Genomic DNA, 23,947 nt, shown 5'->3' with positions numbered 1-23,947 from the left:
ATTCTGATCTCATGTAAAAGTGTTACAGGGAATAATACAGGGAACCAAGCAGAAATAATAAAATTACATATTACTTGATGGCACCATCATCACTCTGGAAATCCTCTTATGTGGACTTTAGACTTCTGCTATAGGTCAGTAAAGGCAGGCAATCTACTGAGATGCACACACTTTCTTCAAACTACCCCCACCCAGGTGCCACACTTCCATCTCTGACTAGGAGTTCTGGACTATGAAGCTCCCCAATACCACAGTTATTGCTGGTACAAGGTACCACTTCCATGGCATGGGCAGTCCCCCTGGCCTAGGCACCCGAGATGTATTTCAATGTTGCCATGAAAAGCGCCAACTACAGGCCCAATTGAGACCGGGTGAATCACACCCTATGATACAGATGAGCTTGAATACCAGTCAAATCTGGGATTCCCAATAACACTCTCTAGATTGCAGTCTAGAGCTTTACTCCGAGAGCAACCACACCACCTGAGCAATCATTTGAAAAAGAGGGATGCAGTAGCACAGTGCTGGGTTTACAGCGATAACTGCCCTCAGGTTAATCATCGAGTCTAGAAAACTTGGCTTTTAAACATTTTACAAGTTAAGCCTTTTAATAAAAATAAAATATAATCCAAGTTATACAGTGTAATTAAAAATGCCATACCTCCTCTTGCACGGTCTTATTTCTCCGTTTTCCGGTTCTTAATTTTACTTTTATTTATAACAAATAAAGTTTGTTTCATTTTCCCATAACTTTTTTTCTTAAATAAGATAACTGCAATCAGTGTACTGACCTTATCTCCCCCCTTTACCTCTTTGGTTCCATCTTCCATTCTGAAAGTGGGAACCATATTGAAAAACAATTCCCTCTGACTGGCTGAAAACTGGCTCCAATTTATCAGCTAATCAAGGCCTAGGGCCTTTGTGCAACCAGATCAACACTTAAAATTATTTTTGAATGTCAAAATAGGAAGACATGTTGCTGGTAACTTTGGCACTGCAACAATACGTCAATGAGATAACTTACTGGTCGCACTGCATTGGGTCGTAAGTCATTTTGTGTCCAGACACTTCCTTTTCAAGTTATGTTGTATTTTCCTCACATTTCTTTTTTTGGGTGGTCCCTTGCTGAGCAGACACATAGGCAATGTATTTTATGCCTAACAATGCTAGCCTGTAACCAGCCACTAGGAGGCACTCAAGTCCACCCGGAGTGGCTTGTTTCCCAATTCTCCTCCTCCCCTCCTCACTTTGTAACACCAGGCCTTTACTAACCGTCTTCCCAAAAGCACAGGCAAGATCAGTAATTTGACATTTCAATGGCCTGTGTTTTTCCATTCTGTGGAGGACCAATTATTTGAACCACCATTCCCCACCCTATACCTACTCAAGGTACAATACCCTATACCTACTCAAGGACAAGCACAACTAGAAAGAAAATAACAATACCACATACCTTTATAATTCAAAACACTATCTAAGCTAGTGCTATCCAACCATTTTAACACCAAGCTGACAATGCCCGTAGAACAGATTCACACTATATAATAGCGCATTCAAATTGTTCTTTCACTCATGAGACAGTCACGGGAGAGGATTTATTGACATTTCATGGAAGCAAAATGTTTCAGTGCGTGGTTGATGAGCTCTCTCCCCAATGGATTCTTTGCCTGTAAAATCCTTTTTCCAAAGTCACACTTGAGAGAGCAATGACAATACACCAAGCATAATGTAATATCCCACATGAACCTGGTTAGAATTTTTGTTCGGAACAGAAATAGTTACCAGTCCTCAAAGGGTTAAAGCCAACAGCAAGCTGTGTAATCCTGTGACACACTGCTGTCTCTCCTCACGGAGCATCTCACTGCACTAACGACAGTCAGTGCATTATTACTGAGGATCAAAGCCCCCAACCCTGTCTCACATGCTCTTTATCAGCTAATCACTCTATTCATCTCTGAATAATCACTCTGCTAAATCCTCTCCCTATCTCCCAGCACATGGGTATTTGATTCCTGATGGCCATCTGCCGGTAAGGGTCAAGCAGCAGAGTACAGCCTCTTGTCCCCAGTGGTTTCTCTAGTCAAGTCTGGTCCCTGTCACTACTTTCTCCTCAGCATTACAGATACATTAGTAAATGGCTGCAAGTGAGTTAAAAGACAATTAGGGAATCAAGGTGATGTCACCTTGTGAGATATGTGAAGCTGCATTTAACCCATTTGTTGCCATAATTACAATCAAACGATAGTGATAATTTATTTTTAATTGTTTATTTACTCACATGCTAGTTAATTTAAGTAAACACATCATGAATAATGCAATATGTAAGGATAGGTAATTTATTGATCTGAATGGGTAGAAAGGTACGGTCAGGCCATTTCTTGCAGTAGGCTTCAATGGTTTGGTTACATGTTCGTGTGAAATTCTTCTGTTTGCAGGTTTAATAAAGTTGTTAGCCCGTTTGCAAATTCTTTAACTGATGTGTTACAATGTGGCACAGCAGAATTTAAATCACCATTGTCCAGAAACTTAACTGGACCAGCCATATAAATACTGTGGCTGCAAGAGCAGGTCAGAGGCTGGGTATTCTGTGGCGAGTGACTCATCTCCTGACTCCTCAAAGCCTTTCCACCATCTACAAGGCACAAGTCAGGAGTGTGATGGAATACTCTCCACTTGCCTGGATGAGCGCAGCTCCAACAACACTCAAGAAGCTTGACACCATCCAGGACAAAGCAGCCCGCTTGATTGGCACCCCATCCACCACCCTAAACATTCACTCCATTCACCACCGGCGCACCGTGGCTGCAGTGTGTACCATCTACAGGATGCACTGTAACAACTCGCCAAGTCTTCTTCAACAGCACCTCCCAAATCTGCGACCTCTACCACCTAGAAGGACAAGGGCAGCAGGCACATGGGAACACCACCACCTGCATGTTCCCCTCCAAGTCACACACCATCCTGACTTGGAAATATATCGCCGTTCGTTCTTCATTGCTGGGTCAAAATCCTGAAACTCCCTTCCTAACAGCACTGTGGGAGAAACTTCACCACATGGACTGCAGCGGTTCAAGGCGGCGGCTCACCACCACCTTCTCAAGGGCAATTAGGGATAGGCAATAAATACTGGCCTTGCCAGCGACGCCCACATCCCATGAACGAATAAAAAAAACTGTCGCAAAACTTCCCTTAGTTTCCCTTTCCTTCTACAAATGACAGGCCATCAAAACCTAAGCTTTGCACACTGTATTCACTACTACTTTATCTATCTCATTTCCTCGCCTATTCCTTCTCACCTTAGCGGTGTCCTGCACTATGGGTCTTGGCTCTTCTCCTAGGTCTTGATTAAAATAAAATTCTCATGATCTTTCCAGTTCGCACCTCATAGAGGCACTTAATGGATCCCAAATTCATATGAGAATGGAATACAAAACAAAACAAATATCAGTCTGAACTGAAAGGTGGCCATAATGAGAATTATCTAAAGACCGCATCTTTATTCAAGTACAAGAGTCAGGAGTTACCCTGAATGCATCAGGAATATCAACAGTAAAAAACTTTCTAGGGTATGCATCATTCTTTTACCAACACTAGATGTCACTAGCACGATCTATAAACATATGATCGAGTGACATCAAAGGGCTGTATGTGAATACTGCACACACTGTTTTGAAAAGAAAATTCTCCATATTAAAGCCCATGGGATTAAAGGGACAGTGGCTAAGGAACAGAATGCAGAGAGTAGTGGTGAATGGAAGGGAAGTATACAGTGGTGCTCCCCAGGGGTCAGTATTAGGAACAGTGCTGTTTTTGATATACATTAATGACCTGGACTTGGGTATCCAGGGTATCATTTCAAAGTTGCAGATGACTCAAAACTTGGAAATATAGTAAATAACGTGGAGGATAGTAACAGACATAGACATACTGGTGAAATGGGCAGACACATGGCAGATGAAATTTAACGCAGAGAAGTGTGAAGTGATACATTTTGGTTGGAAGAATGAGAAGTGGCAATATAAACTAAATGGTACAATTTTAAAGGGAATGCAAGAGCAGAGAGACCAGGGAGTGTATGTACAAAATCTTTGAAGGTGACAAGATGAGAAGGCTGTTAAAAAGCATATGGGATCCAGGGCTTTATTAATAGAGGCATAGAGTACAAAAGCAAGGAAGTTATGTTAAGCCTTTATATTAAAAAAAAACTGGTTAGGCCGCAGCTGGAGCATTATATTCAATTCTGGGCACCACACTTTAGGAAGGATGTCAAGGCTTTAGAGAGGGTGCAGAAGGGATTTACTAGAATGGCACCAGGAATGAGGGACTTCAGTTATGTGGAGAGACTGGAGAAACTGAGGTTGTTCTCCTTAGAATAGATGTGGAGATGCCGGTGATGGACTGGGGTTGACAATTGTAAACAATTTTACAACACCAAGTTATAGTCCAGCAATTTTATTTTAAATTCACAAGCTTTCGGAGATTTTCTCCTTCCTCAGGCAAATGTTTCAAGAGCTCCTTGAAGCCTACGCATTTATACATATTGAACAATACATGGTGTTTACAGACTGCCCCTGCAACTGCCCGTTGCCAAGGCAATCACCGTGTTCAGACAGAGAGGTGTCACCTGCAGAACCCCCGAATACACATTCAACAAAAAAACAAACAGGGAAAAAAAAGAGAAAAAAAAACAGAGAGAGGCAGAAACATCCGGAAGGCAGAGAGAGCCAGCAAATGACCCATTATATTAAAAACAGATAACATTTGTTCGCTGGTGGGGTAACGTGTAGCGTGACATGAACCCAAGATCCCGGTTGAGGCCGTCCTCATGGGTGCGGAACTTGGCTATCAATTTCTGCTCGACGATTTTGCGTTGTCGTGTGTCTCGAAGGCCGCCTTGGAGTACGCTTACCCTAAGGTCGGTGGATGAATGTCCATGACCGCTGAAGTGTTCCCCGACTGGGAGGGAACCCTCCTGTTTGGCGATTGTTGCGCGGTGTCCGTTCATCCGTTGTCGCAGCGTCTGCATGGTCTCGCCAATGTACCATGCTCTGGGGCATCCTTTCCTGCAACGTATGAGGTAGACAACGTTGGCCGAGTCACAGGAGTATGAACCATGAACCTGGTGGGTGGTGTCATCTCGTGTGATGGTGGTATCTGTGTCGATGATCTGGCATGTCTTGCAGAGGTTACCGTGGCAGGGTTGTGTGGCGTCGTGGACGCTGTTCTCTTGAAAGCTAGGTAGTTTGCTGCGAACGATGGTCTGTTTGAGGTTGGGTGGCTGTTTAAAGGCGAGTAGTGATCAATGAGGACAAACACCTCGCTATGGCCATCCCCACACCTCCACTACTCGCCTTTAAACAGCCACCCAACCTCAAACAGACCATCGTTCGCAGCAAACTACCTAGCTTTCAAGAGAACAGCGTCCACGACGCCACACAACCCTGCCACGGTAACCTCTGCAAGACATGCCAGATCATCGACACAGATACCACCATCACACGAGATGACACCACCCACCAGGTGCATGGTTCATACTCCTGTGACTCGGCCAACGTTGTCTACCTCATACGTTGCAGGAAAGGATGCCCCAGAGCATGGTACATTGGCGAGACCATGCAGACGCTGCGACAACGGATGAACGGACACCGCGCAACAATCGCCAAACAGGAGGGTTCCCTCCCAGTCGGGGAACACTTCAGCGGTCATGGACATTCATCCACCGACCTTAGGGTAAGCGTACTCCAAGGCGGCCTTCGAGACACACGACAACGCAAAATCGTCGAGCAGAAATTGATAGCCAAGTTCCGCACCCATGAGGACGGCCTCAACCGGGATCTTGGGTTCATGTCACGCTACACGTTACCCCACCAGCGAACAAATGTTATCTGTTTTTAATATAATGGGTCATTTGCTGGCTCTCTCTGCCTTCCGGATGTTTCTGCCTCTCTCTGTGTTTTTTTTTCTCTGTTTTTTTTCCCTGTTTGTTTTTTTGTTGAATGTGTATTCGGGGGTTCTGCAGGTGACACCTCTCTGTCTGAACACGGTGATTGCCTTGGCAACGGGCAGTTGCAGGGGCAGTCTGTAAACACCATGTATTGTTCAATATGTATAAATGCGTAGGCTTCAAGGAGCTCTTGAAACATTTGCCTGAGGAAGGAGAAAATCTCCGAAAGCTTGTGAATTTAAAATAAAATTGCTGGACTATAACTTGGTGTTGTAAAATTGTTTACAATCCTTAGAATAGAGAAGAGAAGGTTAAGGGGAGATTTAATAGAGGTGTTCAAAATCATGAATGGTTTTGACAGAGTAAATAAGGAAAACTGTTCCCAGTGGCAGAAGGGTCGGTAACCAGAGGACACATTAAGATCGGCAAAAGAGCCAGAGGCGACATGAGGAAACAATTTTTTTTACGCAGCGATTTGTAATGATCTGGAACGAAAGGGTGGTGGAAGCAGATTTAATAGTAACTTTCAAAAGGGAATTGGACAAATACTTGAAGGGAAAAAAATTACAGGGCTATGGGGAAAGAGGATGGGAATGGGACTAATTGGATAGCTTTCAAAGAGCCGGCACAGGCACGATGGGCTGAATGGCCTCCTCCTGTGCTGTACCTACTATGATATTCACTTTCCAAGGACAAAATGCTAAAATCAGCAAAGTAGCTGAAAATTCTTATTCCTGCTTAATATATAAGCATTAACATTACTTATTTGTAACTTGAGACACACTATTTTCATATTTGTGAAACCATGATGTAATATGCCTTAAGATCCTTGAGAAAAATGTAAAACCAATGGGAGCGCAGAGCTTTCTCAGAATGTGTGGAGCTCTCATTCTTGAAAAATAAAATCGAATAATGGGCCATCACCAAAGTAAAATACAACTGCTGCCTCGCTCTGCCACGCTTTCACTTTCAAATGGGATTATGGGATAACTGGATAGCATGAGCTGTGGTGTCTGCCATGGCTGTCATCAATGCTGCTTTATGATGGACAGATGAGAAGCACGCTTCCCCAATGGCTCATGTTGTGGCGTTGGATATTGATTCGCCAAAAGGTCTAGGCAAGAACTGGCAAAACTTATCCAATGCACAAAATCTAGCTCAGATTCAAACTTTGGACTCTAGCGCTACAGTTATGGTGAATTTGTAGCGAACTTCAATTTAAAAAAAATCATTTTGCCTAAAATACAACACAGGATATAAAAGGAATGACTGATTTTACAATGCAAGGTAGAACCCTAATAATTAGCAGATGCTGGTAATTGCAGTTGGTTTAATTTCTTGCTCAGTGAATAGGAACTCTACTGCAACACAAATACTGAAGGCTTGTGTTAAGCTGGTCAGACACAATGTTACGGCTTCACATACCATCCAAATTTCTTGGCAGAAGATATTTTACACAGTGGTTGTAATGGGAGATACTAGAAGTTTTATCTCTGTATTTACAGGAGGAAAGAAAGTTATATTGGTACAAAGTCAATAAATCTAGGCCCCTAAACTGCTGCCAAACAGTCATAGCACAACAGACATAAAATTCAAAGAATAGCAGCTACATGACAGAACGATTCCCCACTGTTTCTGTTGTAAGGATTATAGAATAAACTCTCAGGGATCCCTGCAACAGAGGATGCACCATTCAGACAGCAGCATGAGAAGCTAAATACAATCTGATCAGCTGAATGGGAGCCAGTTAGTCGCTTACACTGGGAGCAACCACCCAAAGCCACTTTTGTTTTGTTCTCGCCCTTTACTTTTGATCACTGATTTCTCTGTCTTGCAGGCCGCTCAGCACAGGTTCGTCTCGGGTTTGTACAATCTGGACCACCTACTTTTCCACAATTCATTTCAGTCCCATTCTACTTTCAGCCAGCAGGAGGTGCAATTCAACTGAGGCAGTGTTAGCAAATTTGACTATGGTGCTTCACCCAGCACATTAATCAGGAATTAGTGAAATACCACAAACTGAGGTAGAGAGACTTGAGGACCATACAATGCTGGAATTTTAACCTCTGCTTGCCGCCTTAATGCTGGTTGACAGTTGCTACACAGCTCATGTTATCTGATAGTTCAACATTAAATGTACAAAGACCATTATTAAGGTAGATATTTAATCTGAGGATGTTGTTATTGGAGTGCAGCTCAGTCGCCTGACTCTAAAGATTAGATTACTGCATTCAATCCACCCCCAGTGTCAGTTATTTATAATGTTAGAGTAAATTCCATCTTCTGGTAATTTTTCTCTGGAGTTCTATTTTTTTTCATTGGCTTTCCAATCAGTTGTTTCTTGATTTTGTCACATCTTATGAACAATTCACACCTGTTATGTTTTTAGGTTCATGAAGGGGTTTACAAGGGTGCTACGATTAATAATGCATTTTGTGCAGACCAATCAACTAAGGATGTCATGGCATATTAATAAATGACAAGGTTTAATACTTACGTAATAGCATTTATATAGCGTCTTTCATGGCCTCAAGATGTCCCAAAATGCTTCACAACCATTGAATTACCAGTGAAGTGTAGTCACTGTTTTAATAGGTAAACATGGTAGCTAATTTGTGCATAGCAAGGTCCCATGAACAACACTAAGATAAGTGATCATTTACTCTGTTTTTGGTGGTGTTGATTGAGGGATAAATGTTGACCAGGACACTGGGAAAACTTTTTGGAATAGTGCCATGGGATCTTTTACATCCATGGAAACAGGCAGACAGGAACTCAGTTTAACATCTCATCCAAAAGATAGCACCTCTGACAATGCAGCACTCCTTCAGTACTGCATTGAAGCGTCAGGCTAGATTTGTGTGCTCATGTCCTGAAGTGGGGTTTGTACGTATGACCTTCTGACTCAGAGGTCAGACTACTACCACTGAGCCAGGCTGACACTAATAATAGAATTCTGCTTTGAGATAACGTGACTAGCACAAAGCATAATAATCAAGGTAACAGCAAGAAAGTGAAAGTAGTTCAGACTGTACCAAGGTAGGATTAAATATAATTCCATAAAATAATCACTGTCAACATAATGGGAGTCTTAAAAATAGCTCATTAAATTTATTTTCCTGTTCCTCTTTTAGGTCCTTCAATGCCGCACACCTGGCTAAAAATGAGACAAGTGACTGGGAAACAGCCAATCCTTCCTTTCGCACCTCCCTATGGCATATTCAAGAAACACCACAATCACCCCATTGCCCCTGGGCTGAGGGAGGGGGAGGGATGGAAAGGAGGTGGTAGAATCTGATCCTGATTGACATCATGTGACCCCTTCTGGAAAATGCATGTTTACCTATATCACGTAAGGGTACAATCAGGCTTAGCTGTGATGCCCCCCGTGGTAAAATATCCAGTTAACACTCATGGTCTAGGCTTGACAACAAAGACACTAAGAACTGGCATTTATATACAGTCTTTAACTTAAAAAAGTCAAAAGGCGCTTCACAGAAGAGATATTAAAGAAAGAACTTGCATGTATATAGCGCCTTGCACAACCTCAGGACATCCCAAAGCGCTTCACAGCCAATGAAGTGCTTTTGAAGTGTAGTGACTGTTGTAATGTGGGGAAATGTTAGAAGGGGGTGACCAAATGCGTGGTCAAAGAGGTGGGCTTTAAGGAAGGTCTTAAAACAGGAGAGGGCGGTGGATAGACAGACGGATTTAGGGAAGAAATTCCAGAGTGTTGAACCTAGACGGCTGCAGGCATGGCTGGCAACGGTGAGACGAGGGGAGGGGGGGAGGAATGCACAAGAGGCCGGAGTGAGAGGTGACAGAAAGGTGAGTGTGGTACTGGACTGCTGCTGTCACCCATGAAACTGTACTGCAGCAAGTCAATGCCTTCAGGAGAGGTGGGGAAAATCTAGAAAACAAATCAAAACAATTCCTATACTGACTTTGACATTTTTCAAAATGAAGATCATTAATTCATTTAAAGCTTCTAGCCAGAGGACAAGTATAAATCAATAGGTCAAACCTGCAAAGGCTGTTAAATCATTAGAACACCCTCATTTACACAATAGGCTTGTAATGGAGCCATGATGTGGTAAGAATCACACCAAAAAAATTAGATTAAAAAGAATTATAAAAGGGCAAAATAAAAAAAACTTTAAAAGTCATGCTTCAATTTAGTGAACAGTGGGTTCAAAGATACAGTTACATCAGTCTACTGCTATTCAACAGTTATCAACAGCTAAGCAATACAAAAAAATAACTAATTATAGCTCAAACTTAGTCACTTTAACAAAAGTAGGTTGACCGTGGTGTATCTTCTTCACCAGGGAGCCCAACAGAACCAAATGACAATGTTAGATTTTAGTCAAATGAAAGAGGCCCAACTTGCCAGCTGACAGGAGCATCCTTATCGAACAGGTGCTCAGTTTACACAAACCTCTTTTTGCTTATTGTACTAGGTAACAGCTGTTTACTGCACCAGTTCCCCCCCCCCAGCAATCCCCCGACACACAGAGGGAGACAAGTGAGTGTTTTGAATCGGGTCAAATTTAAATCGTTGTCTATTCTATTAGTTGCAGCACAAGCTGTGATCTGACACATTACTACAGGCATTACAGAGAATAATAAAAGGAAGTTATCATCAGTAAACAGGCCTTTTAAAAATAGATCCTTTTAATTAACATTACTCCTTTTGACTAGCAGGAGAGCGGAGCAATTGGGGCTCCTCTTTTTACATAATGGCTTTGATTTTTTGCTAATAGTGCTCCCCCCACTCAGCTTTTTAAAAGCTCTTATTTCTGTGTTATACCGTGCAGTAATAAGGTGCAGTTACATGAACATGAAGGATTTTATCTGGGGGCGGGGAGACATTTGTAAAGATAAAAATCTCTATTCTTCCTCTTATTGTAAAAGATGACTGAATCAGGTAGAAAGTTTGCTATATTAAGATTTTCTACTTTTACAGATGATACTCATAGTTCAACTTAGAAAACATGGATGAAGTTGCTTGCTTTGTATTGAAGTGTTTCTGGAGTTCGTACTGTGTCAAGGTAAACTGCTGTCGGAAGGAAATGGAACTATTCTTTTTCCATTGACAAGATTTTATTTAACACAAAAATCAATTTACACCCCCATCCCCCAAAAGATTTTGCTCCTTTTTCTCCTAAAGGCAATGATTCATGCTGAGGTATAATTACATGGGTATCGACACCTCTCCGGTACCATGCCAAAGCGTCACCTTCTCAGGGCAACCAGGGGCGGCAATAAATAAACATGGAGTTCACAATCAAGCCTCACAATTTTTAAATCAGGTTACGTCCCTCCCTCAGCTCTGAAACGGCCCTAACTAAAGTCATGAATGACTGTGACCATGATGCATTATCCCTCTTCATCCGTTGACAGGTTTGATCACACCATACTCCTCCAACGCCTCTCCTCAGCTGCCGAGCTCAGTGGGATTGCCTTCACTCGTAGCTAGAGTATCTCTCCCAATGGCTTCTCTTTCCACCTCTGCCCTGTGACCTCAAGAGGCACCCAAGTATAGATTCTTAGCCCTCTCCTCTTCCTCATTTGCATGCTGCCCCTTGGCGACATCATCCGCAGATGTGGGGTCAGCTTGTGTACTGATGATACCCAGCTCTACCTCTCCACTGCCCCTTGACCACCACCAATGCCTCTATATGGTCAGACTGCCTGTCCAACACCCAGTCTTGGATTAACCATAATTTCCTCTAGTTAAATATTGGGAGGACTGCAGCCATCATTTTCAGCTCCGGCCACAAGTTCCATCCCCCTTCCCAGCCTCTGTCTCAGGCTTAACCAGACTGCTTGCAACCTTGGTATGTGACCCTACATCTGCTCCATCACAAAGACCATTGACTTCTACCTCCAACATCCCCCTACCTCAGCACATCTGCTGCTAAAACTCCCATTTGCAATGCTCTTCTGGCTGGCCTCTCATCCTCAACCCTCCATACACTTCAGCTCGTTCAAAGCTCTTCTGCCCATATCTTATCCCGCAATATGACCCGCTTGCCTATCACCCTTGTTCTCACTGACCTACATGGCTCCCAGTCCTCCAACATCTCAAATTTAAAATCCCCATCTCGTGTTTAAATCTCTCTCTCTCTCTATTACCTCCTAAGGGATTGCAACCCTCTCCCCGAGCTCTCCATTCCTCTGACTCTGGCCTCTTGTGAATCCCTTCATCCGACCACGGAAGGCCGTGCCTTCAAAGTGCTAGGTCCCACGCACTCGAATTTCTTCCCAAATCCCCCCAGCTCTTCCTCCCTCTCCTCCTTTAAGGAAATCCAAATCACTGACATAGCTTTTGATTACTTTTCCCAATATCGCCTTCTCTGGCTCGGCACCTATTTTTTCTTTGTACTTCTGAAGTTGAAGGAGTTATATAAATGTAAGTTTTTGTTGTTGTGGACTATTTGACTTTGTGACCAAACCGGTCATCACTTGATGCCCACACATGCACATTCTCCAGTAGGGCACTGGATAGTGATCAGGTGTGGGAAGTACTGGACTATTTTGTCTCCTTTGCTAGCCTGGGTAAAGGAGGCTATTGTGGCACTCCATTACTGCCTTGGCTGAGGTCAGCAAATTCAGCTGAAATCAGATCCCCGCACTTCCTGGTCTACGTGGCTCAGCTCCCAGCACATGGCACAACGGCAGGGGTTGAAAGGGTGCGAAAAATATGTTAACAATACTAAATCAAAGTATTATATAACATAAGGACAGAATGTATAACTTTTAACTGCATTTATTATATAAGCGTGTTTTAATTTTCACATTCCCTAATACACAGTAAAATGATGAAAATAAAAGTGACAATCTTAAAAAATGAAAATAACTCAAAATCTCTACACATCGGCTGTAGCCAAATGGCCAGACAAAACAAACTATCTCGCTAGAACAGACTGTCTATCGAGAATATAGGCTTTCAAACTGGGGTCCGTGAAGGCCTCCCAAATGTTTTGTAGGTTTGATTTCTGTCATCTGGGGCCGGGCATACCATACACCATGGCTCAGTGTCTCCTTTAAAAAAAGTGTTTTCTTCAATAAGTACTGTTTTTCCTTTGGGTATCTGACAGTCTTTTATAAGTTATAATAAGGATTCCCTGAGAATGTGTCAATATTTGCAAGGGGGCCCTCCCACACAGAAAGGCTTGTAAACTACTGATCTAGAAAAGACTAACGCGTTAGAACAAATATCACAACAATTACATAGAGTTTTACAGCACAGAGACAGGCGAGTCGGCCCAACTGGTCTATGCTGGTGTTTATGCTCCACAAGAGCCTCCTCCCACATTACTTCATCTCACCCTATCACCATATCCTTCTATTCCTTTCTCCCTCATGTACTTATCTAGCTTCCCCTTAGGTGCACCTATGCTATTCGCCTCAACTACTCCATGTGGTAGTGAGTTCTACATTCTCAGTACTCTCTGAGTAAAGAAGTTTCTCCTATAATGAATTCCTTATTGGATTTATTAGTGACACTAGTTTTGGGCATCCCCACAAGTGGACACATCTTCCCTATCGAACCCCTTCATAATTTTAAAAACCTTTATTCGTGTCTTACCCTTGATACTCAATGATCTTCATTTGTAAAGAAGTTTCTCATGCAGTACTTTATCATAGGCCTTTTGGAAGTCAAGGTATGCTACATTGCACGGCTCCCCCGTCAATTTGGGACGTTACATGCTTGAAGAGTCAGAGGTTGACTGGGATGAAAACAGGTTGGGTCTCCACTGTGATGGACGCCCCCCCCCCCCCCCAACTTTTTAATAATCTGCTGACACTCACTATCTAAACTCGCACATGAAGAATGACCAGAGGAAATTGGGGGGCAATCAGTGCTTATGGAATGGTAACACCACCTCACCCCCCCCAAACATAAGAGAACATCACCATGGGCTGGGGAGGAAGAGGAAAAAAACAAAAACAAAAAAAAACCCTGGTGCTTCTAATGTTGTAACAAGATTTACTGAAAACTTACATCAGTATAGTTTAGGACTCATTACCATAAATACATAACTAGTTTTGCCCAGGATAATTCTGCACTTCAGTTGAAGACAATAAAGCAACAAAAGAAGAAATCCCATAGCCTCTGTGACAGGTGCAAGCACCACCCAGCACCATCGATATTAAAAATTTTATGTCTGCGCGCAATTCCATTATAGATTCCCATGTGCACATTTATAATGGAGGCAGCCTGCGCAAACATATCACACTGTAATTACAGCTTCATACTAGTGGCGGTGCTGTATCACTTTGGTTTTGTGTCTCCCAGCTTCTCCCTGTACTGCAGAGAAATTCCTGTGCGCCAACCCACTCTACTTCCCTGCTTCCCAAACTACTGTAACTTTTGCTAATTAGCTATATTAACACAAGTATTACATAAACATAAGGACAGAATGTATGACTAATTAAACTGGGGACCAAATTACATCTGCGCACCCTGGTCAAATTATACCCTACCCTCTAACCACGCTTCATCTAAAGACTGGAAAACTGATTCATTTATATCATTGAACAGCCAAGGGTATAAACAGCAATATACAACTAAAACAAGGAAATCAGCTCTCACATTGGTGCACAGAGTGGAACTGATGCATTTAAGCTGTGGAGAATTGAACATATACCCCTCTGTCCTTCACTTCACTCACCACCTCCCCTCCCCACCACCTCAACCTGTTGCCTAGAGCCCGAAGAGCATGAAAGCGAGATGGAAGTGAAAGAAGCAAAACATAAAACACGGCAAAAAAAAACATTCATCAATGTGGTATTTATCTAGCTTTTAAGATAGTGAACACTTTACTGGGCTCAAATGTCAATAACAACATCACAGTTTCAGGAAATCTATCCAAAATATATTAAAAATCTTACATCGTGTGCATTTTCTCTCCACGAATCCTTACTTCGTGTGGTCATGTTTTTGTCTCACTTCTGTCAATTTTTTTCCATCATAAAGTTCTATGTCCACAGCTATAATGGAAACTATCTATGTAAAGTTGTCATCACATCCTCCCATCAATGGTGGTGCTGTAGCACCTCAGTGCCTCTGAACTCCACAGCCTGCACTGTAAAGAAATCCCTATGTTCCAACCAACGTTACCTTTCAGCTTCCCAAATAAGGTTAGAATGTATGACTTTAAAATGGGCAACTGAATTATGTCTCGACAGACCATTTGCAATGCTACAGCAGATCAACTAGTATAAAATAAAAGTATTATTAAAAAAAGGAAGGATAGAATGTATGACTTTAAAATGGGGACTGAATTACATCTGTGTGCCCTGGTCCAATTATGTGCCGCTTATCAACTCCGCTTTATCTGAAGATTACACTTGGCCTTGACTTCTCATGTGTAACACCATAGGAGACCAATTAGTGTTATAAAATATTTTTATATTAAACCTCCTCAATATGAATTTTAGGTAGGCCAATGCACTGGATTTTAAAATGGAGATATGACTGTTAGCATTCACTTTGTATCTCATCTTGAGGCCTGTGGGTAAATCCAATACACGATATTGGCTAAAGACAGGCAGGAGATAATTGTCTGTGATTGTCATAGCCACTCAAGAGGCCGTCATGGCAGTCAAAGTTTCCAGTAGGCTTTGTTTCAGGCTTGAGTCAGTAAACAGATTATCAGACAGAGAGGAAGGTGCTTTTCACTTCTCACCCCTCCTCAGGTGATAGAAATAATTAGTATTCATCACCAGCCTGTTCAGAAACAGCATGGGCTTTCTTCAGAAGTACTTGCCCAATATGAAAGATCTTCTTTGACCTGAGGTGTGATATGCTCCTCGGAGAGGTACTTTTTGTTGCTAGCTCTCTAAGTTCTTGAATTCACTCAGCTCAATTGTATTTCCACAGCACAGTGGTGAGGCAAAACTTTATGTTACATTCACTCAAAATTAGGGTAAAATACTCTTTTTTACAAAAAAGGGTCTCTTCAGAATTTTTAAAATGCTTTGTTATTTTGTGTGAGCTTGCCTCAGTCAGGTTGAAGGTTCATGCCCCTCTCCAAGACCATAGCATATAATCTAGGTTGACATTTCAGTGCAGTACTGGGGGAGGTGCTGAGGGGATTGTTGGGGGTGCCATCCTTCACGAGATATTAAATGTTCAGATGAATACAAAAGATCCCATGGCACTATTTGTAGAAAAGGGGCGTTTTCCTAGTTTCCTGCCAACATTTATCCTTCAACCAACACCACCAAAACAAATTAACTGGTCATTTAAGTCATTTGCTGTTTGTGGGACCTTGCTGTGCACAAACTGCCAACATAACTGTGACTACATTCAAATGTAATTCATTGGCTGTGGAGCACTTTGGCACATGCTGAGAATGTGAAATGGGCTATACAATTATAAGTTCTTTATTTATTTTAGTTTCAGGAAACTGTGTCAAGCATTGCTGTTTGTTAAAAACTGTGTTGCTGTTTATCTGCTGTATCTTGCTACTGTTTAAATTTATGTCTTCTAATGAATTTGGTTTGTGGTTTTAGCTGGCACTGTATGGTTTATCAGTGCGGAGATTTTCTGCAATTAGGAGTGTATGATAGGCACCGTCTACATCTTCCAGCGCAAAATGACTTGGTAAGAGAGTCATTGTTGATCCTGTGGCACATTAACCTATTCGCTCCAAATATGAGGTTTAAGAGTTTTGGTTTGTAGCAGACACGGGCCTATCTTGGAAACTAACTGCCTTGTTACTTTGAGCATGAAGAGAGTCAGGGTGGGTACTAATTGTAACGGTATCATCTTTGGAATCACCAGTGTTCATATTATCAATTGCAAAAATGTCAATCTTTTTCAGTTGTAAACAATTTTACAACACCAAGTTATAGTCCAGCAATTTTATTTTAAATTCACAAGCTTTCGGAGATTTTCTCCTTCCTCAGGCAAATGTTTCAAGATCTTGAAACATTTGCCTGAGGAAGGAGAAAATCTCCGAAAGCTTGTGAATTTAAAATAAAATTGCTGGACTATAACTTGGTGTTGTAAAATTGTTTACAATTGTCAACCCCAGTCCATCACCGGCATCTCCACATCAATCTTTTTCAGCTGAAACAATTACAAAAATTGTTTCCATCTTTTTTCCACATAAATATATTAAAAATTTATAACAAACAGAATCTGTACCAGTCCCAGGGTACACCTGAATACAACTGCAGTTGTGACTCTTGTGAGTTTGTTATTTTTTTTACTGAATGTTGTAATTCAAGCTGAGGAATGTTAGTGCTGGGGAAATTAAACACGCTTCTATTTTGGCCACATGAATCAGCAAGGATATAGACAGATGCAGAGTAAAACTCCATCCCAATGTTGTGCTTTAACCCTAGCCACAGTGAAACACCCCCTACTGCAACAGTACAAACTCTGTGTCCTTGTGGTTTCTCTGGCTTGTGCCAAAATGTGGACAGTTTTTTGCTGTGGATCCATGCCCAGTAAGAACAAGGTTTCTGAGAACTGAGGGGGAAGAAGATTTTGATCATATATGTCTTATCTGAACTTGAACCTGTAACCCAGAAGTGAAAGAACAACATGCCAACCCACTGTGTCACCCAGTTCTTGACACTTTTGAATTATGGGTTTTCCCATTTGCAAGACTACGGCAGTAATACATGTATTTGGTTCAGTGTCTACTACTGAACTGTAGAGACAACTTATTATAAAACAAATCCATAATGGACCTGTAAGGCTTATCCTGGAGGGAATGAGAATCCCAACTGAATGCAGACAAGCATAGTGTTTACTGTAGCAGCTAGTAGATCCATCACCATGCAATGTTAAAACCCCCGACATAGACTTGTGCATAAAGCGTCTATGGCATATATGTTCGTCAGAATGAGTGCACTCCAGCCAAGACTGGAAAAGTACCAAGCATTCTGGATCCCTGTCAACAAGACCCAGCTCACAAGTGACATAGCACATACCTAGAGTGTGGAGTGGCTGGACACAAGAGGGAAGATGGTAATAAACCCATCACCTAGCCCCAGGGTAGGAATACACCCACCCTAAATGTACAACTAGACAAGTGAGAGCAGCCATTATACATTCTATTCAGTCACCAGTATCAAAACATCTCAGTGCTGAATTTCCTCTGGATTTCTCCCACTCCGCTGCTGTAACTTTAGTGGATGATTGGCAGAAATTCCATTTACGTGGCTAAATGGGAGTTTCCGCCAAAGTTACGGCAGCAGAGCGGGAGAAAACCAGAGGAAATTCACTCCCTCAATCCTGAAACATACAACGTTACTATACAGTATATGGAATGAAGACAGGGTTGTTGGATCAATTTACACTTCTGAAAATGCCAGCCAAGCAAAATTTACAACTGCACTCGTAAGTAAACATTGTAAAATTCAAATAAAACTAACCTATCTTCATAATTAGGGCAACACAATCTCATTTGAATGCTGCACAAGTAAATGTAAAACTAGATTATACAAAACTGAAAGACCCTGATAACATGCAACAATTACAATTTTGTTTGGAACACTGCCGTACTTTTGTGTGTAGCATTGAAATTGAGGTCGGAAATTAAATAACAATCAGCTGCTATATTTGTAGTCATATTGTAGCTGTGGACTTTATAGGTAATTAGAAACATTTAACGTACAAATATGCAGAACGTATAATGATGTATAATTATATATGCGTGTGTATATATATTATGCAGACATACATACACACAAACTACTTTGATCTTTTATTTAGTTACTTAACAAAAATAATAATTGATGTATCAGAGTCAAGGCCCTCACCTTTTCACCCTTGGTTTAAAATTCTGCTTCTGTTGATTGGCCATTATTGTGCTACCCAGGTTCTGTGGAGCATCTCGGAGCCCAAAGCTCTTGGCAGTGTGTCCAAGGTGAAGGGTCTTAATATGGAAGATCTGCTTTAGGCTTGCTGGATATGTGGCATATGCTCGAATGAATGACTGCAACGCTGAAAAACATTTTTAAAATGTGATTAGAAATCAATCCGATTGTGGTAGCAATTATACATGAAAAATGAAAATAAATGCACAAAGGTTCTGTCTTTTAAGGGAGCCTGGAAGAATTTACAATTTCTGTGCCACACCTCTGATTGAGATAGAATAAAAGGTGTGCCAACTTAATATTGATTTAAAATGTTGCATAGTTGAAAATTATGAAGCAAATTCATTGAAGAATTTTTGAAGCACTTACTTCACATTAAGTGGAAAAATAGACTAGGTTGTGGTCTGCTACAGGTCTAATGCACACACTAAGTTTAGTGAGTCTTTACTATCACGGTCTGCTACTGATGTGTCATGAATACCAAGCCTAACGCCTTATTAATAACCTGGTGTGCAGAAATTGAATTAGTGACATCAAACCAGGTGAATCATTAGTACAGTAATGTAGTTTGATGCAGGCATATCAGCAACACCAAATTTACCAATTTATTAGATTATTCGTGGAGTAGGACATAAACTCACACTTTTTTTGTAGGAGGAGGAAATTCTTCTTTACTGCTTGTTTTAAGCATGGATTGCAATTTGAACCTAAATTATTCTTATACAATTAGTCACATGTCATCAGGGGATTAGAGCGACAGCCCTTTCACTCCCATTCAGAAGACACATCTATATTGTATTAAAAATCTGCAGCACCACCACTGGCGAGAGCATGTAATTACACAGACAGTCAATTATAAATATGGACATGGAATTTATAATGGAAGTAGAAAAATAAAGACAGAATGCATGACTTTAAAATGGGGACTGAATTTCGTCTGTATGCCCTGGTCCATATATCCCCTGATCTTTAACCCTGCTTTACCTGAAACCTATACTTGGTCTTGACTCCCTGTGTACAACGCCAAAGGAGACCAACCAGTTACTAGTTAGTTTGGGGGGTTATTCCACAAGAGAACTTACTGAACGACAAAAGAATACAAAGCAGGCAGGATGCTTCTTTGAAGCAGCAGAAAATAAAGAGCAATTTGATTCCATGTTCAACTGTTTCCTTTTGGCATCGCCTGCAGTCAAGGATCAATGGGAAGGATTCACAATCTACTCATCCTGCCTCCAACATTGCATGTACTTTAACCCTTTCCACTGCTGAACTCCACTCTCAATATTCAGTACATGGCTTCCACAGGCAGAAATTTCATAAATTTAGGATTAATAGATATTGGAAACTATAAGCAAGGGAACATCAAATATTGCTAAGTCATCTCTTTTTTTTTTAAAAACGAGTTACTTAAAAAAAAGAGACCAAGTGCTACCAATTGGTAAGAACAAAGTCTTTTCACCTCTGGTACCTGGGTTTGAACCACCTCAGGGCTGATGGGATGAAAGTCTCCTTTCTTTGATTCCATAAGGGGTTTATATGGGTAGGTCAATCCCTGAAGGGGATCATGCGTGAGTGTACAGCACAAACCGGTCCACAATTCAACATCAATTCAATAATCTTGGATAGGCCACCTGATGCTTGTCAGTTGTCAGCAAGAGTGATATTCCAAAGCAGGAGTTTACACCAACATTGGGCCTGGGAGAAAAACGCTTATTTCTCTGCCTCTAACCTGTGCTGTATGAGCACTTATTACCAGAGACTAGGTGTTAGAATGTTCCACTGCCCAGAAAGGACTTCCCTCACCTGATGGGCACAAACATTTGCTGTACTAAACACAGTTGAGGGTTGAGTGGGAAAACTGGTGCTGGGGGAGGGGCTGTAAAGTGGTTAACTATAGGCTCCTTCTTAATGGGAGCGTTTCTAAAAAGTCCACAATACAGTTGAACTGTGACTGTGCTGAATGGAAACAGACACTATACATAAAATGGGAAATCAAGCCCAATACATTAGATAGGTACAGCCTGCCAGAGTATCAAACACAGCAAAACAGGAGTTCAGTATCCTTCTAAAAGGAAATTGGATCACTGCTTAAAACAGAAATATAATGAGATAGAACTACAAACTGATACTGAAATAGCCTGTTTAAAATCAAATCTAAATAGTAGATTGAGAAAGTAAAATTTAAAAAATATACATAGATAATGGACTGTAGCCACAGGCATTTTCTACTGTGGAGAATTTCAGGCTGAAAACCTGTTTGCACAAAGTTTAAGTACAATTGAGTGAGAGCAGCAGCACGTCAGTGTTTATGAACAGTAATAAAATGTGTCATTTTATGGATTTGTGGCTGACAGGACCTAGGGAATATTTTAAAGCTCTGTTTACAAGTAAAAGTGCGCTTATTTCAGATCGATACCATCTGAGTCAAAGCTGCAATGCCTTCTAAGCACTTAAATAATTCATTCACCTTTTTATCGCGCACGTGTACTCGTTAAGGTGAGAGATGGCCAGAATGAGAAATGAAGCATTTTCCCAGTCAGATTTTACACACAGGCAGAAGGTGCATCAAATTTACTTTGAATTCAACATTTCCTCACTTTGCAGCAAATAATTTACATGGACCTGGTTCAGGCTGCCATTAATTCAGCTTAAAAAAAGCTCCCACAATGGCAGGGCAGAGTCTGCTTTGCTTAGTGCAGAACTAAACCATTCAGACGAGGAAGGTCCCAGGTCTGATTTCTGATCTGTGTAGCTGAGCTGAACCAGGGCAGCAGAAGGGATATCACACTTGGCCTCTAGGTCCCTGGGCTTGTTGGGGGCGGTGGGGGGGTGGGGGGGGAAGCGGCAGGTGGAGAAAGAGGAGGGAAGCAAAAAATCAGCCAGGGTTATCACTACTGATTGCTATCTAGCTGCTTCCTGTGGATGTCGGGTGAAGACAGGGAGGAGGGAGAACTGCTATGTGTACTAACAATGTAAATGTATTTAAAAAGAACCAGAACAATTTCTTCCCTAGAATCGGGCTCCACTGTGTGTTTAATGTATTGTTTGGTAACAAGTTCAAATTAAATGAATGATAAACTACTCATGAAACACTACGCACACGATGTATAATTTAGCAAAAAAAAAATACAAATGCAACATTCCATATTTATTTTTTTAAATGTCACAAGTCTAATATGTACAGTATCAATATCCTTAATCCTGTTAATGGGACTGTTAGATAATCTGTAACAATAAACATTCTATAGCCCGCTAGTTATACGTGCACAAGAACAACATATGCCTTCTTGCTGGTTTTATTTTCTCCCCCATTTTCACATTCTCATAGACCACTATCAGGGATTTCTCCAGGGTTATAAGATGACTGCAGGGAGTCACATTTGGCATGCATTAAAAATTAAGAGTAAATTTGTTTTATTTCAGAAGATATTTGCCCATTTCAATTATGGAGTTTCTGCACTGAAATCTTCTGTGCTGGAGGGAGCAATGCATCCCTTCGGCTGGGACAGTAAATACAAAAACGAATTTAAAAAATTTGGCACCATTATGTGTTAGAAATTGAGGTAAACTTGTTTGCCTTACCTGCAAATACAGGTGCGACAAAGTCATACATTGATCAATAACATAGTCTCCTAATTTTGATCCGTGTGTGTGACTAAAGATTCATATCCAACCTATAGTCCAAGAGGATGAGTATAGATATTATGAGGTACTTTGGCTGTGACAATGAATACTGTCAGTTGAGTAATGTGTTCTGTACTCTTTGTGATAGCAACTAATCAAATAGTTTGTTCAGTACAGGTAAAACAGGCATTGCAAAAAAGAATTCCACAAGACATATGCAAACAATGACTGGTATAGGATAATCCAGTTCTGCTCCAGAGCCTTGACTTGTTTAGTCTAAATTTACCAGTTAGTTCTTTGGTTCTGATGTGGATTTATTGCTGTATCCATTATCCCTTCTTCAGTTTCTTAGTTTAGAAAACCGTGGATATCAAGTTATTCTATTCCTTGTTTTGTTTGTGTTTGAAAAATGAGTTAAGTGCTAGTTTCTTCATTAATGATGAACTAATCAAAGCTCTCCGTTTATAAAGATCTCTAATTCTTGTTTGCCAATGAAAACCACCAAAGGTTTCATACTGTTATAACCAAAGAGTAGTAGATGGCAACTGACCTTTCTTGGCTTGCAGGAGGGTTTCTTTGGTTGAATGGACGTAGTTCTCATACTCTTTTTGCAAGGTTGTTGCTGATTCCCTTACTTCCTGCAGGATAACACCTTCCGACTGCGTGTGTGAAAAAAAAAGGTGCTCATTAATTATTTATGTTCATTTATTTTTAAAACTTGCAGAATACACCTGGGTTACCCATCAAGTAACATCTGTGACAATAATAAGCACTCATTTCTAAAGTAATTGTAGAGAGATGCGCCAAATCCAACAATATTTCTTCAGTCAGTATTCTCTGAACACTTAAAAAAAATTAAAATCGTAATTGGTGCTAGACTTTCATTCCAATTGACAAACAGCACAACAGTCCTTGAAGGGTTAACTAAACAACGAGTGTTTCAGTGAGAAATAATGGATGGGTTTATAACAGATTTAATAACAAGAAAATTACAGAATAATCACAAAGGGGCACGGAGGTTAATCCCTTCAATATTACTGAAAAGAAATAATATAATGTAGCTAAAGATCACATTGAATAAGACAGCTTGGTGTTATTTGTGGACTGCAACAGCTCCCACCCTGTGCCTCTTGCAATTTCTTGGCTTTTAATATGAATGTCAAATTACTTTTTAAAGGATGATTGACCTTTCCCCGAGGACCTAGCGTTATGTTATTAAAGGAATAAAGTTTTTAATAATGGAAGGTATGTTTTTTCTTTCCTTTTTACTGTTTAAAATTAATGAGAAAGTGTAACAGTTGCTGGCATGAGATTGAACTCAGCAGCCAGTACCAAATAAGAGTGGAAATCCTTCTGAGCACTGAGCAAACATAGATTCAGCTGCTGAGCCCTGAGCTGGATATTGTATACAATGTGTTACACGTCTTCGAATAGATCAGGGGGGCCTGACTGGTGGAAAGGTTTTAGAATTCTAATAACCACTTTTATATTGAAGATGGCCTCCATCAAGAGCTGAGAGCTTGCTGTGGATTC

The 23,947-nt window shown here is 41.1% G+C and overlaps 1 protein-coding gene across 1 annotated transcript in view; it reads right to left on the bottom strand.

The window, feature by feature from the left end:
* ddx31 (DEAD (Asp-Glu-Ala-Asp) box polypeptide 31) overlaps nt 1-23,947 on the bottom strand; it is a 78,133-nt gene that overhangs the window by 5,598 nt on the left and 48,588 nt on the right. Inside the window, exons 18-19 of the mRNA XM_067969781.1 lie at nt 22,965-23,073; nt 18,734-18,917 (exon numbers count right to left, since the gene is read on the bottom strand). Coding sequence (XP_067825882.1) covers nt 18,734-18,917; nt 22,965-23,073 — 293 coding nt within the window. The remainder of the gene's footprint in view (nt 1-18,733; nt 18,918-22,964; nt 23,074-23,947) is intronic.

This window comes from Heptranchias perlo, chromosome 31 (genome assembly GCF_035084215.1).
Source record: "Heptranchias perlo isolate sHepPer1 chromosome 31, sHepPer1.hap1, whole genome shotgun sequence".
Classification (NCBI taxonomy): domain Eukaryota; kingdom Metazoa; phylum Chordata; class Chondrichthyes; order Hexanchiformes; family Hexanchidae; genus Heptranchias; species Heptranchias perlo.
Note: the sequence above shows the minus strand (reverse complement) of the source record. Positions and strands in the feature narration are given on the sequence as shown.